This window comes from Littorina saxatilis, linkage group LG10 (assembly GCF_037325665.1).
Source record: "Littorina saxatilis isolate snail1 linkage group LG10, US_GU_Lsax_2.0, whole genome shotgun sequence".
Classification (NCBI taxonomy): domain Eukaryota; kingdom Metazoa; phylum Mollusca; class Gastropoda; order Littorinimorpha; family Littorinidae; genus Littorina; species Littorina saxatilis.
Genome location: NC_090254.1, coordinates 16,528,451 through 16,540,950, shown reverse-complemented (window position 1 = coordinate 16,540,950; position 12,500 = coordinate 16,528,451). Strand labels below are relative to the sequence as shown.

At 41.1% G+C, this 12,500-nt stretch overlaps 1 protein-coding gene and 1 non-coding gene across 2 annotated transcripts in view; one reads left to right on the top strand and one right to left on the bottom strand.

Moving 5' to 3' along the window:
* Nucleotides 1–11,739, top strand: part of LOC138978280 (myogenesis-regulating glycosidase-like) — an 11,822-nt gene extending 83 nt beyond the window's left edge. Inside the window, exons 1-8 of the mRNA XM_070350958.1 lie at nt 1–16; nt 1,638–1,795; nt 5,721–5,845; nt 6,194–6,844; nt 7,883–8,092; nt 9,065–9,314; nt 10,063–10,333; nt 11,115–11,739. The exon at nt 1–16 is cut by the window's left edge and continues 83 nt beyond it. Coding sequence (XP_070207059.1) covers nt 1,650–1,795; nt 5,721–5,845; nt 6,194–6,844; nt 7,883–8,092; nt 9,065–9,314; nt 10,063–10,333; nt 11,115–11,516 — 2,055 coding nt within the window. The 5' untranslated portion in view covers nt 1–16; nt 1,638–1,649 and the 3' untranslated portion in view covers nt 11,517–11,739. The remainder of the gene's footprint in view (nt 17–1,637; nt 1,796–5,720; nt 5,846–6,193; nt 6,845–7,882; nt 8,093–9,064; nt 9,315–10,062; nt 10,334–11,114) is intronic.
* Nucleotides 3,583–3,654, bottom strand: Trnac-gca (transfer RNA cysteine (anticodon GCA)). Its single transcript has one exon. It is a non-coding gene; the product is annotated as a tRNA-Cys (tRNA).
* Nucleotides 11,740–12,500: the final 761 nt, after the last annotated feature.

The following is a 12,500-nucleotide window of genomic DNA, read 5'->3' as shown; positions in this document are numbered from 1 at the left end:
TTCTTCTGATATTCCGGTATGTTTCGCCTCGTTGTTGGTTTTGTTTTGTTTATTTCTTTGCTAATGTGCGTGTTTTGTTGGTTGAACGTGCGTGTGTGCTTGTGTGCGTGCGTGTGTGTGTCAGCGTCTGTCTGTCTGTCTTTCTGTCTGTCTGTCTGACTGTCTGAGAGACAGAGACACACAGAGAGAGACAGAGAGAGACAGACAGACAGACAGAGAGAAAGAGAAAAAGAGACAATGACAATGACAATTCTTTATTTAACGAGGGTAACAGAATAAGCATAGGTATACTTTTTTGCATCTGGCCCTCGCCCTAAAGAGGGACTAAATCTACTACAATAACTACTACTACATACATACATAATTAGTGAAATAGTATAAGTTTAGAGCGAGAGAGAAAGAGTTTGTTTGTTTGTTTGTTTGTTTAACGCCCAGCCGACCACGAAGGGCCATATCAGGGCGGTGCTGCTTTAACATTTAACGTGCGCCACACACAAGACAGAAGTCGCAGCACAGGCTTCATGTCTCACCCAGTCACATTATTCTGACACCGGACCAACCAGTCCTAGCACTAACCCCATAATGCCAGACGCCAGGCGGAGCAGCCACTAGATTGCCAATTTTAAAGTCTTAGGTATGACCCGGCCGGGGTTCGAACCCACGACCTCCCGCTCACTGGGCGGACGCCTTACCACTAGGCCACCGTGTTGCGGTATCTGGCAGTTCACTAACTTCAGAAATATCACATTGATAAATAAAAGTAATCATTCAAAGGAATGATGTCAGCATTCTTGTAAAATGCTCCTCGTTTTGCATAAACGTGCAGAAATCATGCTGGAATTGTGCTTTAAAGGCACAGTAGGCCTCCCGTAAACCATCACAGATACTGTCAGGCTTTTACACACAGTACAAACACCCTTTCATTTAAACACTCACCGAACGGGAACATCCTAGGTGCCCTACGTAAAGAGCGAGCAATTTTCAAAGAATTAATTTTGCGGATTGTCTCTCAGACAATCGGACCGTGGTGCTTTGGCGCTAGACCTAACGTTTAAAATCTAAATAATAAATTGACAGCTTGTTACACAAACATTCTTAAATCATAAAAGAATTCTTTTTTCATCAAGACAAGATCAGTACAATTCGAAGTTGTGAAAGTTTGAAAAAAGAAAAGCCCGGAAGCAGGGTCACGCAAGGTCGTGGTTCTCGTAGCAGACGACGGTTTATGCCTATCGCCAGTTCCTCTGAACAGTCAAAAGCCATCGCTAGAGTTCTTGTGAACTACAGCCGTTTGTTTCGTGCATAGTCAGAGGTACATAATAACGTGCTATTGCAGATAAGCTCACATCGAGTCGCATTCAAATTACTCACTGACGACTACATTGTGAAAAAGGGAAACTGGATCACACGGGTTCACAATGGCTCAGGGGTAAGATAAACCACGCAAAAATAAATTCTTTGAAAATTGCTCGCTCTTTACGGAGGGCACCTAGGATGTTCTCAAGCGGTGAGTGTTTAAATGAAAGGGTGTTTGTACTGTGTGTAAAAGCCTGACAGTATCTGTGATGGTTTACGGGAGGCTTACTGTGCCTTTAATTCACGTCTATAATTATGCTTTCTATCTCTCTTTTTTTCAGACATAACTAAACATGGCTAGAATCAGCGGTCGCTGGTTTGCTGTATTTGCAACAGTAACAGTGGTCGTTGTAGGGGTGTTGGTGGGGGTACTTGCATGGAAGCTTTCAGACAACAACGACGACAGCGACACCAGTATCGTCCGATCCCGACGTGCGCCGTAAGTTGCTGTAAAAAGTCTAATTTTGAAAAAATATTTAAAAGGGAATATTTGTTAAAATGTACACGTGTTCCCGTGTTATAGGTTTGGCTTACCATCTTAGATTGGGCCAGTCTTTGACATGGTATAATACCAGTTAGTTAGTTAGTTAGTTAGTTAGTTAGTTAGTTAGTTAGTTGTTGCTTTTTGGGTGCAGCGGACCATATAGGCCAAATCAGGACCCCACAAGTTTAACATTACACATATTTAAATGAAACCAATTTTACTGAACAAAATTTGGAACGTCACCCGAAGTGAACATAAAAGCAAAATCGAAACCCAACGTGTCAAGGATTTTTAAAATTCAAGTCTTAAAATAAAGGCCAGACTCCTTTAAAAATCCAAAGAGAGCTGCAGTGGTATAATACTATTCCTCCACTAGGATACATACCGACAAGCAACACCCTGACTGCTTGCTTTAGTCAATTGGATTTTTTTTTTATTTCTAAAAATTTTTAAAAACATTAAAAAGCTTTTAATGGTGGCTTTTATGTAATTAATTCATCAACAAATCTCACTGTTCACAGAGAGCACCCACGCTGTTCATTTGGACCCCCCGCGGGTTAGGGGGAAGAATTTACCCGATGCTCCCCAGCATGTCGTAAGAGGCGACTAACGGATTCTGTTTCTCCTTTTACCCTTTTTAAATGTTTCTTGTATAGAATATAGTCAATGTTTGTAAAGATTTTAGTCAAGCAGTATGTAAGAAATGTTAAGTCCTTTGTACTGGAAACTTGCATTCTCCCAGTAAGGTAATATATTGTACTACGTTGCAAGCCCCTGGAGCAAATTTTTGATTAGTGCTATTGTGAGCAAGAAACAATTAACAAGTGGCTCTATCCCATCTCCCCCCTTTTCCCGTCGCGATATAACCTTGAACGGTTGAAAACGACGTTAAACACCAAATAAAGATGTTCATTTGGGGTACTTGACCAAGTGGTGTTAAGGTTTTATCGCATGAAAAAAGACTGGCTAGACCAGAGATTGTGTGTGCCTCTGACTTAGTTTTATGAATCTGAGAGTTGTATGTCGTTGATCGAGCATTATTGGTCCAAAGTGACGCTGTAAAAGATAATGAGGCAGGAGCAAAACTCGTTAAAGACATATATATTTTGCACCACTTCTAAATTAACACACCACAATTGTCTTGTGTAGGTTGTGCATTTAATTGTTTTATTCAGTATATATATGTTCTTTTGTAAAGGGCCTAGAGCCATAGAGCCATGGGTTAGGCACTTAAAAATGTCCATTTATTATTATTATTATTATTATTATTATTATTATTATTATTATTATTATTATTATTATTATTAAGTATAGTTATCTGTATGTTTTATCTTTAAAACTCGTCATGCAAACATTGAAGGTAGAACAACACGAGCGGTAAGTCAAAAGTGACGTCATCAATATAAAAGAGACCTGAATTAATGTGATTTTGTATAATACTGTAGTTAAGAGACCGTGTACTTTGTTCAGCCTTATTTTATTCAATTTTACGAGAGATTATGGGAAAAGTGTACATGTGCCCGACGATATTATCTAAAAAAATTGAACGCATTTATAGGCATGTTACATTAGCGTGTGCATACGAAACTGTTTTTTTAATTTTTATATTCAACATTTATTCCAATGCACTGCCTATTCGGTGTGGATTTAACCTTGTTCAGTGTTGTAGTATGGCTGGTGCCCCTTCTCTCTCCTTCTCTCAGTCTCTCCCTCAACAAATAAAATTAAATCACAAAAAGATAAGGGGACACCCGGGTTCGAACCAGGGACCTCTCGATCTGCAGTCGAATGCTCTACCACTGAGCTATATCCCCCGACTAAAATTTAGCTTTCAACTATCACTTTTTTAACATAGAGGGGGAATCGAGACGAGGGTCTTGGTGTATATGTGTGTGTGGGTGTGGGTGTGTGTGTGTGTGTGTGTGTGTGTGTGTGTCTGTGTGTCTGTACGTGTCTGTGTGTGTCTGTGTGTGTCTGTCTGTCTGTGTGTGTGTGTAGAGCGATTCAGAGTAAACTACTGGACCGATCTTTATGAAATTTTACATGAGAGTTTCTGGGTATGATATCCCCAGCCCTGTTTTTTCATGTTTTGGATAAATGTCTTTGATGACGTCATATCCGGCTTTTTGTAAAAGTTGAGGCGGCACTGTAACACCCTCATTTTTCAATAAAATTGATTGAAATTTTGGCCAAGCAATCTTCGACGAAGGCCGGACTTTGGTATTGCATTTCAGCTTGGAGGCTTAAACATTAATTAATGACTTTGGTCATTAAAAATCCAAAAATTGTAATTAAAATTATTTTTTTATAAAACGATCCAAAATTACGTTTATCTTATTCTTCATCATTTTCTGATTCCAAAAACATATAGATATGTTATATTTGGATTAAAAACAAGCTCTGAAAATTAAAAATAGAAAGATTATGATTAAAATCAAATTTCCGAAATCGATTTAAAAACAATTTCATCTTATTTCTTGTCGGTTTCTGATTCCAAAAACATATAGATATGATATGTTTGGATTCAAAACACGCTCAGAAAGTTAAAGCGAAGAGAGGTACAGAAAAGCGTGCTATGCAGCACAGCGCAACCGCTACCGCGCTAAACAGGCTCGTCAATTTCACTGCCTTTTGTACGAGTGGCGGACTACGGTCATTGTGAAAAAATGCAGTGGTAAGTCTCGTGCGTTTCGATTCATTCAAAGATGCAAAGATTTTCGTTGTTGATACAAAGGGACTTGACGCTCACTTTCTGCACGCTGAGAACGCCACTTCCTGCAGTGACGCTGACAACGTTCAAAAATACCATCAAACTATTAATTCTGCACTACAGCGTTTTAGTTGGTCCATGATGGGTCCAACCATTTGTTTTCCTAATTTGTGTCAAGCCTCTGATGCCAAGAAATTGACGTGAAGCCGACCCGCTTTGAATTTTCAACTGTAATATGACTAAGGAGTTACGCCCCTTATCCGTTCGTTTTCAAAGCCTTGTGTAGGGAACGTCATGGCTTTGAGTTGAAAGTGAAGTTGAGGCGGCACTGTCACACCCTCATTTTTCAACCAAATTGGTTGACATTTTGGTCAAGTAATCTTCGACGAAGCCCGGACTTTGGTAATGCATTTCAGCTTAAAGGCTTACAAATTAATTAAAGTTGTCATTAAAATCGAATTTTCGCAAACAATGATTGCATCGCATTCCTCATAAAATTCTGAATCTAAAATGATATAGATGTGTCATGTTTACTCTAAAAATGTAATCAAAATTAACGAAAATAGGTTAATTAGGTACTTTGATTAAAATTTTAGAAATCGATCCAAAATGGATTTCATCGTATTCTTTATCATTTCCTGATTCCAAAACACGAGGTGGGCATGCAGAGCTTGTGTGATTGGATGTCAAGTGGTTCGGGTGACAGACGGGCGCAGTGGCGTGGTAGTAAGACGTCGGCCTCTTAATCCGACGGAAGGTCGAGGGTTCGAATCCCGGCAGCGGCCGCCTGGTGGGTTAAGTGTGGAGATTTTTCCGATCTCCCAGGTCAACTTATGTGCAGACCTGCTAGTGGCTTAAGCGTGTACACGCAAGCACAAGACCAAGTGCGCACTGAAAAGATCCTGTAATCCATGTCAGAGTTCGGTGGGTTATAGAAACACGAAAATACCCAGCATGCTTCCTCCAAAAGCGGCGTATGGCTGCCTAAAATGGCAGTTAATAGAGTTCATTTGTTGCTTTATGGTATTTACAAATAAGTTTATACACACACACACGCACACACACACACACACACACACACACACACACACACACACACACACACATACACACACATAGCCAATCTTCCATCAAAGCTCTCATTATTAAATAGGACTGTTCTTCTCACAGACACGTTGCGTCTTTCGGAGAGTCGTTGCTTTTGCAAGCGAGAGACGACACAAAGTTGACCATTAAAAACAAACAAGGGGAGGTCACCAATGTTGCGTCCATGGGATTGAACATGCCCACTTCGGGTGAGTTATGGACCTTGAGCTAGACGTTGAAAACCATTACATTGTGTGTGTATGTGTCTGTCTGTCTGACTGTCTGTCTGTCTGTCTATCTTGTGTGCTTGAGTCTATACCTGTGCTTGAGTCTATACCTGTGCGTTTTTTTGCTTTTTTATGTGTGTGTGTGTGTGTGTGTGTATGTGTGTGTATGTGTAACCAAAAAGAATGCTAATGCACGGTTTTGATTATACGCATATTGAGTGCCGTGTTCTTCTTCTTGGGCTCGAAGCATACGAATTTGCACCAGTATTGATTTTAGCAATTGACCTTTAAGCATTATGTGAAATAAAATTATTTTTCATTAAATTCCAGAATCGCTGACTGAGTGCGATGCCTCTCCGGGTAATATTTGCTACGAATGGAAGGGAGACAGACGGCTTCGTATTTCTCGGAACAAACACGACACCAGTGACGTTAACTGTTATGACGTCACGTGGCAAGCGCTCGATTGCGTCACCCAGATTTTGAAGGACTGCTACACCCTCCAAAAAGCTTTCTGGTTTGGAGGCTTCGAAGATTACAATCAGTTCTGGCCTATGAATAGCATACAACAGAACGAAGCTCCGTACGTAAATGGAGACACGTGGGTAAAAGAATACGGAAACGTTCAAGAACGGCTTTTCGTTTCTTCGAACGGGTTTGGGATTTACGTTTACCCGGAAGTTCCGTTGTATCTGAGTTTCAACCAAAGCAACGACGGTCAAGTTTGCTTGTCTGCCAAATATGAGCGCTACCCTTACTTTAATCCCAACAATTCTTTACCCTCTCTGCGCTACCAGATATGCCAAGGTTCTAACGTGAAAGCTGTGCACGGTCATATGACCTCAATGCACGTGCCCAAACCACGTGACATCCCGGCGGAAGAGTTGTTCCGTGGCGCCATCTGGTCAACCTGGGCCATGTTCAAAGGCCCGATAAACCAGAGCATTGTGATTCAGTTTGCCAACGACATCGTTCAGAGTGGTGAGAACTTCCTCCTGTATGCCTGTCTGACTGTTCATACAAGAAAACGTTAAAAAACTATTTTAAAAAACAAAACCAAAAAAACATTCCATATTTGTGTTTTGGGGGTTTGTGTGTGTTTTTTTTCTTCTAGATTTTGAAACGTTTGCAGTTTATTAGTTTCGGATTCTGACTCTCTGTATGTTTGTCTGTCTGTATGACCTCCGGTACAGGTATGTATTGGGCATATATTTCGCACGCAAAAGTATCGAATAATCTTTCTACAGAAGTAATGGGGGAAAAGTATCAATGCAGCTAGGAGAGTATTAAAAGAGTGTCTTGGTCTGTGTTATAAAACGTACCTTTCTTCTCGTGTACTGTACACAGCACCATTTTGGAACTCACGGTTGATTCGTCGAGGATTTTGCTTGTGATACGAACATCGTCCACTTGTGTGTGCACATGCCAAAAATGTGCGCAGAAAAGATATGTCGTTTTGCATTTATTTTGTACATGAAAACAATTTCGATTTGCAAAATTAATTTCAGGAAACGAAGTTGTTTTCCCAGGAAGTGTCTTCCTGCACAAGCCGTATGACAATATAGAACAACGATAGCCTTTGGGTACTGTCACTGATGTGAAAATAATGGATAGCGCACAGCCAATGAAACAGCTTAAACCAGAGTGCCGCCATCTTACTGCACCGTACCACACTGACAAAGGTCAAAGGGAAATAATCGTAGTTTCGAGAGTTGACAGCAGTCTTCTTTCGCTGTATCGAACGGTGTCCCAAGATGGCAGATCCGGTGGCGTCAATATTTTGATAGCCAATAAGAAGGGACGCGCTATCCATATATTTTTAGATCAGTGGGTAGGCCTATTGTATGAATAAGGGGAAGCAACTATGATATCAATCACAGTTGGTGGATCACGTACACCTGGTAGGTTAATTAGCTGGGGTTTTCTATGTCATGTTCCTCATGGAAATACGCACGTTTTCTCTACTTGGGCCAACATTTATGCTGAGAAAAATAAATAATATTTTCTCGTTGATTTCAGGTTTACCTTACTCCCAGATGGAAATAGACGACGACTGGACGCCAAAGTATGGTGACATGGACTTCAGCAAAGAAAAGTTCCCTGACGCCAAGGGAATGATCTCACAGTTGACCGCGCTTGGCTTTGTGGTCACAGTGTGGGTGCATCCTTTCTTCAACCTAGACTCTGCGTCGTGGATGTATGCTGCCAAGCAGGGATACCTTCTTAAGGGTAAGTACATGCACCTGCTGGTCAAGATCGTTGGCTGAAGCGGCTATTAATTGGGTAGAAGTCGACTTCACGAAGCTTTGACACTGATTTTCGGTCAATTTCGGAATTAAGGAATGCCTCGTTAGCAAGGAGAACTCGTAGCTTATGAAGACCCGACCGGTCATTCTTTACTTCGTGTCTTGAATGTTCGTTTTGTGCCTTGGTCTTATTTCCCTGATTGAATATTTTGTTAGAGATTCTGCACTGTATTGTAGTGTACTCCACTATACTCTACTGTACTCTACGGTACTCTCCTCGCCTCACATTTCCTGTCCTCTCAGAGGTCCTCCCTTCTATTCTACTCTACTCGACTTCATGCTTCTCCTTTCTACTCCATTCTACTCTACTCCACTCTACTGGATTCTTCTCCACTCCACTCTACTCTACTTTGATGGACTCTGTTCTTCTCTACTCTACGTCACTCCACACCACTCTACTCTACTCTACTCTTCTATACACTACTCTACTCTAATCCACTCTGCTCTACACTATCATACGCTACTCTACTCTACTCTACTCCATTTAGCTCCATTCAGCTCCATTCTGCGCTTTTTCGCTTTATTGCACCCTACTTTTCTCTACTCTACTCTACTCTACTCTACTCTACTCTACTTCACTCTACATCACTCTACTCTACTCTACTCTTCTATACACTACTCTACTCTAATCCACTCTGCTCTACACTATCATACGCTACTCTACTCTACTCTACTCCATTTAGCTCCATTCAGCTCCATTCTGCGCTTTTTCGCTTTATTGCACCCTACTTTTCTCTACTCTACTCTACTCTACTCTACTCTACTCTACTCTACTCTACTCTACTCTACTCTACTCTACTCTACTCTACTCTACTCTACTCCAACCCACACCGCCCTTACTCCACCATTAATTTTGCTCCGCTCTGTTTTTACTAAAACTCTCGAAATGCCACAGCTGTTGACAGTCAAGTTCCAGCCCTAGTGGCATGGTGGCGCGGTGACGTAGCATTCATGCTGGATGTGACCAATGAGAACGCCGTGCAGTGGTATCTAGGCAACCTACGTCATCTGCAAGACACTTACAACGTCACTTCCTTCAAGTTTGACGCGGGCGATGGAAACTGGCTGCCTCACGCGTATTCTACGAATTCTCCTATTGACAGTCCGGACGAGTTCAGTCGGATATATGTTGATTTGGCTTACCGGTATGTGGTATTTATACGGTGTGGTAAAATTCAATAACAGTATCCCAGATTAACTCTGTCCTCCAACTATCTGCCATTTGGCAGATACAGTTTACGGAGTCGATCGAATTTTAAGTTAAAATTAATGCTTTTCATCACGATATTACCCCCGTTTCAGCGCACAGTCTTGGTTCTTATTGTTTGCAAAGTTTAGTACCTTGCAACAGCTTTTTTGAATTTGAGATACTGCTCTTGAATTTTATCTTGTTGTTGTTGTTGTTGTTGTTGTTGTTGTTGTTGTTGTTGTTGTTGTTGTTGTTGTTGTCCTGGTTAGTATGGAGATTGCGGGGAACACGACTGAATAATTTACACATAACGAACACAAAGAAGACGTGAGTTTTCTCGTGTCAGATTTTTAGAGCTGGCGGGATGATTGAAATGATTTTTGCAAACACAGAGTTGACAGGGTAGAAAACAACGACAGTATCGACTTTCCCTATTTGTTGTCGCCTTCTGGTTGTTTGTCGCCTTTCGATTTATAAGTAGATTTCTACAAAGCATGCTTTTTTCAAAACAACACTTCTCTATGGTTAATGGTTAAACTCCACTCCACTCTACTCTACTCTACTCTACTCTACTCTACTCTACTCTACTCTACTCTACTCTACTCTACTTTTCTCTACTCTACTCTACTCTAGTACTCTACTCTACTCTACTCTACTCTACTCTACTCTACTCTACTCTACTGGTTTCTATATGTATCTTGCAGGTCTGACCAAGACGTACGCGTACAGGAAGTGCGTACCGGGGCCCGCAGCCAAGACAAGCCCATCATGTTCCGGATGCTGGATCGTCAGAGCGCCTGGGGGTACCACCGCGCCATCAAGACCGTCATTCCTTGCGCTCTGACCTTCGGCGTGATTGGCTACCCTTTTGTGCTGCCGGATCTGATTGGTGGAAACGGCGTGGACGAATCTGACCCTGCCTACCTTGAGAGAACGACATATCCCGATCCTGAACTGTATGTCAGATGGGTACAGGTGAGATTTTAAAACAAACAACGTTTTTGTGTCTTCAAAATCACCTAAACAAAATATTTAACAAAATGGACGGAAACGGACAATTGGAGAAAAAAAAGCATGGTGATTTCAAAATTAAAAGCTACTAAGGGCAAATGCACAATCAAAGCAGACGTAAAAAACACATTTTCTCTCAATAAAATCAATATTTGCCTTTAGGCATAACAATCTCCAAATTAACTACTCAACAAAGACAACTACAGCAAAAAATGAATGCAAAAGGGTTTCTGACACGACGTAGCAAATAACGGGTCAAAACTTCGGATTTAGCTATTTGAATAGCTGATAGAAAAATGTATAGGACAGAAACACGACAAAGTCCATTCCTGGAATGCACTAATTAAAATATTTATTTTGACTTATACTGTCTGACGATAAGATTAATTCATTTCTTTTAAAATTCTGTGTACTTCACTCAGGTGCATGCAAGTTACAAGCTTCATCTAATATGTGAAGCGGAACTTCAGAATTTATTTTGATATCGAATCCCGGCGAGTGTCGGCAAGACATATGTGTGAGCTGTAGTTTATTTGTTTGTTTCATTATTATTGTTCACAAAAAAATCATAGTTTGCCGACATGTTTTTGTGTTCATAAGAGCATGCATGAAACTATTCCATTTGTTGTACTTCTAAAGATAATAACAGTATGAATTGGAATTGCAAAAAAATGTCTTCATAAACTCTTGTTTACGCCAAACGAGAGTTGAACAAGAAGTGACTTGATGATGTTTTCTGTTCCAGGTGAGCACTTTCCTGCCTTTCGTGCAGTTCTCCGTGGGTCCATGGGTCTACAACTCCACCATTCAGAACATCGTCATGAATGCCATGAACATCCGCAAGAACTACACCGACGTCATCATCTCGCTTGCGCGAGAGTCCACTAGAACCGGAGCGCCAATCGTCAGGCCGCTTTGGTGGATCGCTCCTACCGACCAAGAGGCCCTGACAACGGATTCTCAGTATCTCCTAGGTGATGACCTACTTGTCGCTCCCGTGTTGGAAAAAGGGTCAAGGTCGCGTGACGTGTATTTGCCGGCGGGGACGTGGAGGGATGAGACTCTCGGAGGGAATCACGTGGGTCCCACATGGGTCAGAGGTTATATTGCTGATCTGGACGTGTTGCCCTATTTTACCAGAGTTTGAATTCGTGGCGGTTGGGATGTATGTTGTATGAGATTATTTCGGATGTAAGATATTTTTAGATTTAATTTGAAATTAATTTATATTCCATGAGTAAAACTGAGGGATAGGGTGCTCATAAAATTGATCAACAATGTGCCGTTACGATCCGTTCGGACCCGTCGCGATATAACCTTCGTGGTTGAAAACGACGTTAAACACCAAATAAAGAAAAGAAAGAAAGATCCGTTCGGACTAACAGTTACTGTAACAATTTCGCTCGTGCTCTTTGTTGTTGTTGCTGTTGTACTTGTTGTAACTGTTTTTGTTGTTGTTGTTGCTGTGTTTGTTGTTGTTGTTGTTGTTGTCGTTGCTGTTGTTGTTATTGGTGAGTACAGTATTCCTTTGTTTTTTAACGTTATTTTAAACCCTAAAGGGGAATGAAATTCACAAAAGCAATGCGCACACACAAACAAACACACACACACACACGCACGCACGCACACACACACACACACACACACACACACACACACACACACACACACACACACACACACACACACACACACACAATAGAACGAACACTAGAATGGACACTTACGCATTTCTGTTGTTTTATTTTTTTTAAATCTTCTAACAATTGAAAATACACATAGAAAAGAACACGTTTAACACACAAAATGACCAGTAAAAATGAGGCAAAGAAAGCCTCTGAATGAACACAGTAACAATTGTATAAAATTGTGTACGAGGTATATAATAACAATAATGATAGGAAGAAACAGAGAATCAGGCCTTGGTTAGAGCATTGTAAATGGCGTATAGCTGCTCTAATGTCTAGTTGAGTAAAACTCACACACACACACACACACACACACACACACACACGCGCGCGCGCACAAACACACGCAACACACACACACGCGCGCGCACAAACACAAACACGCGCAAGCGCGAATACAGAATTTGAATTTACTTAAAGATACTTCTGAGCTTGGATAAGTA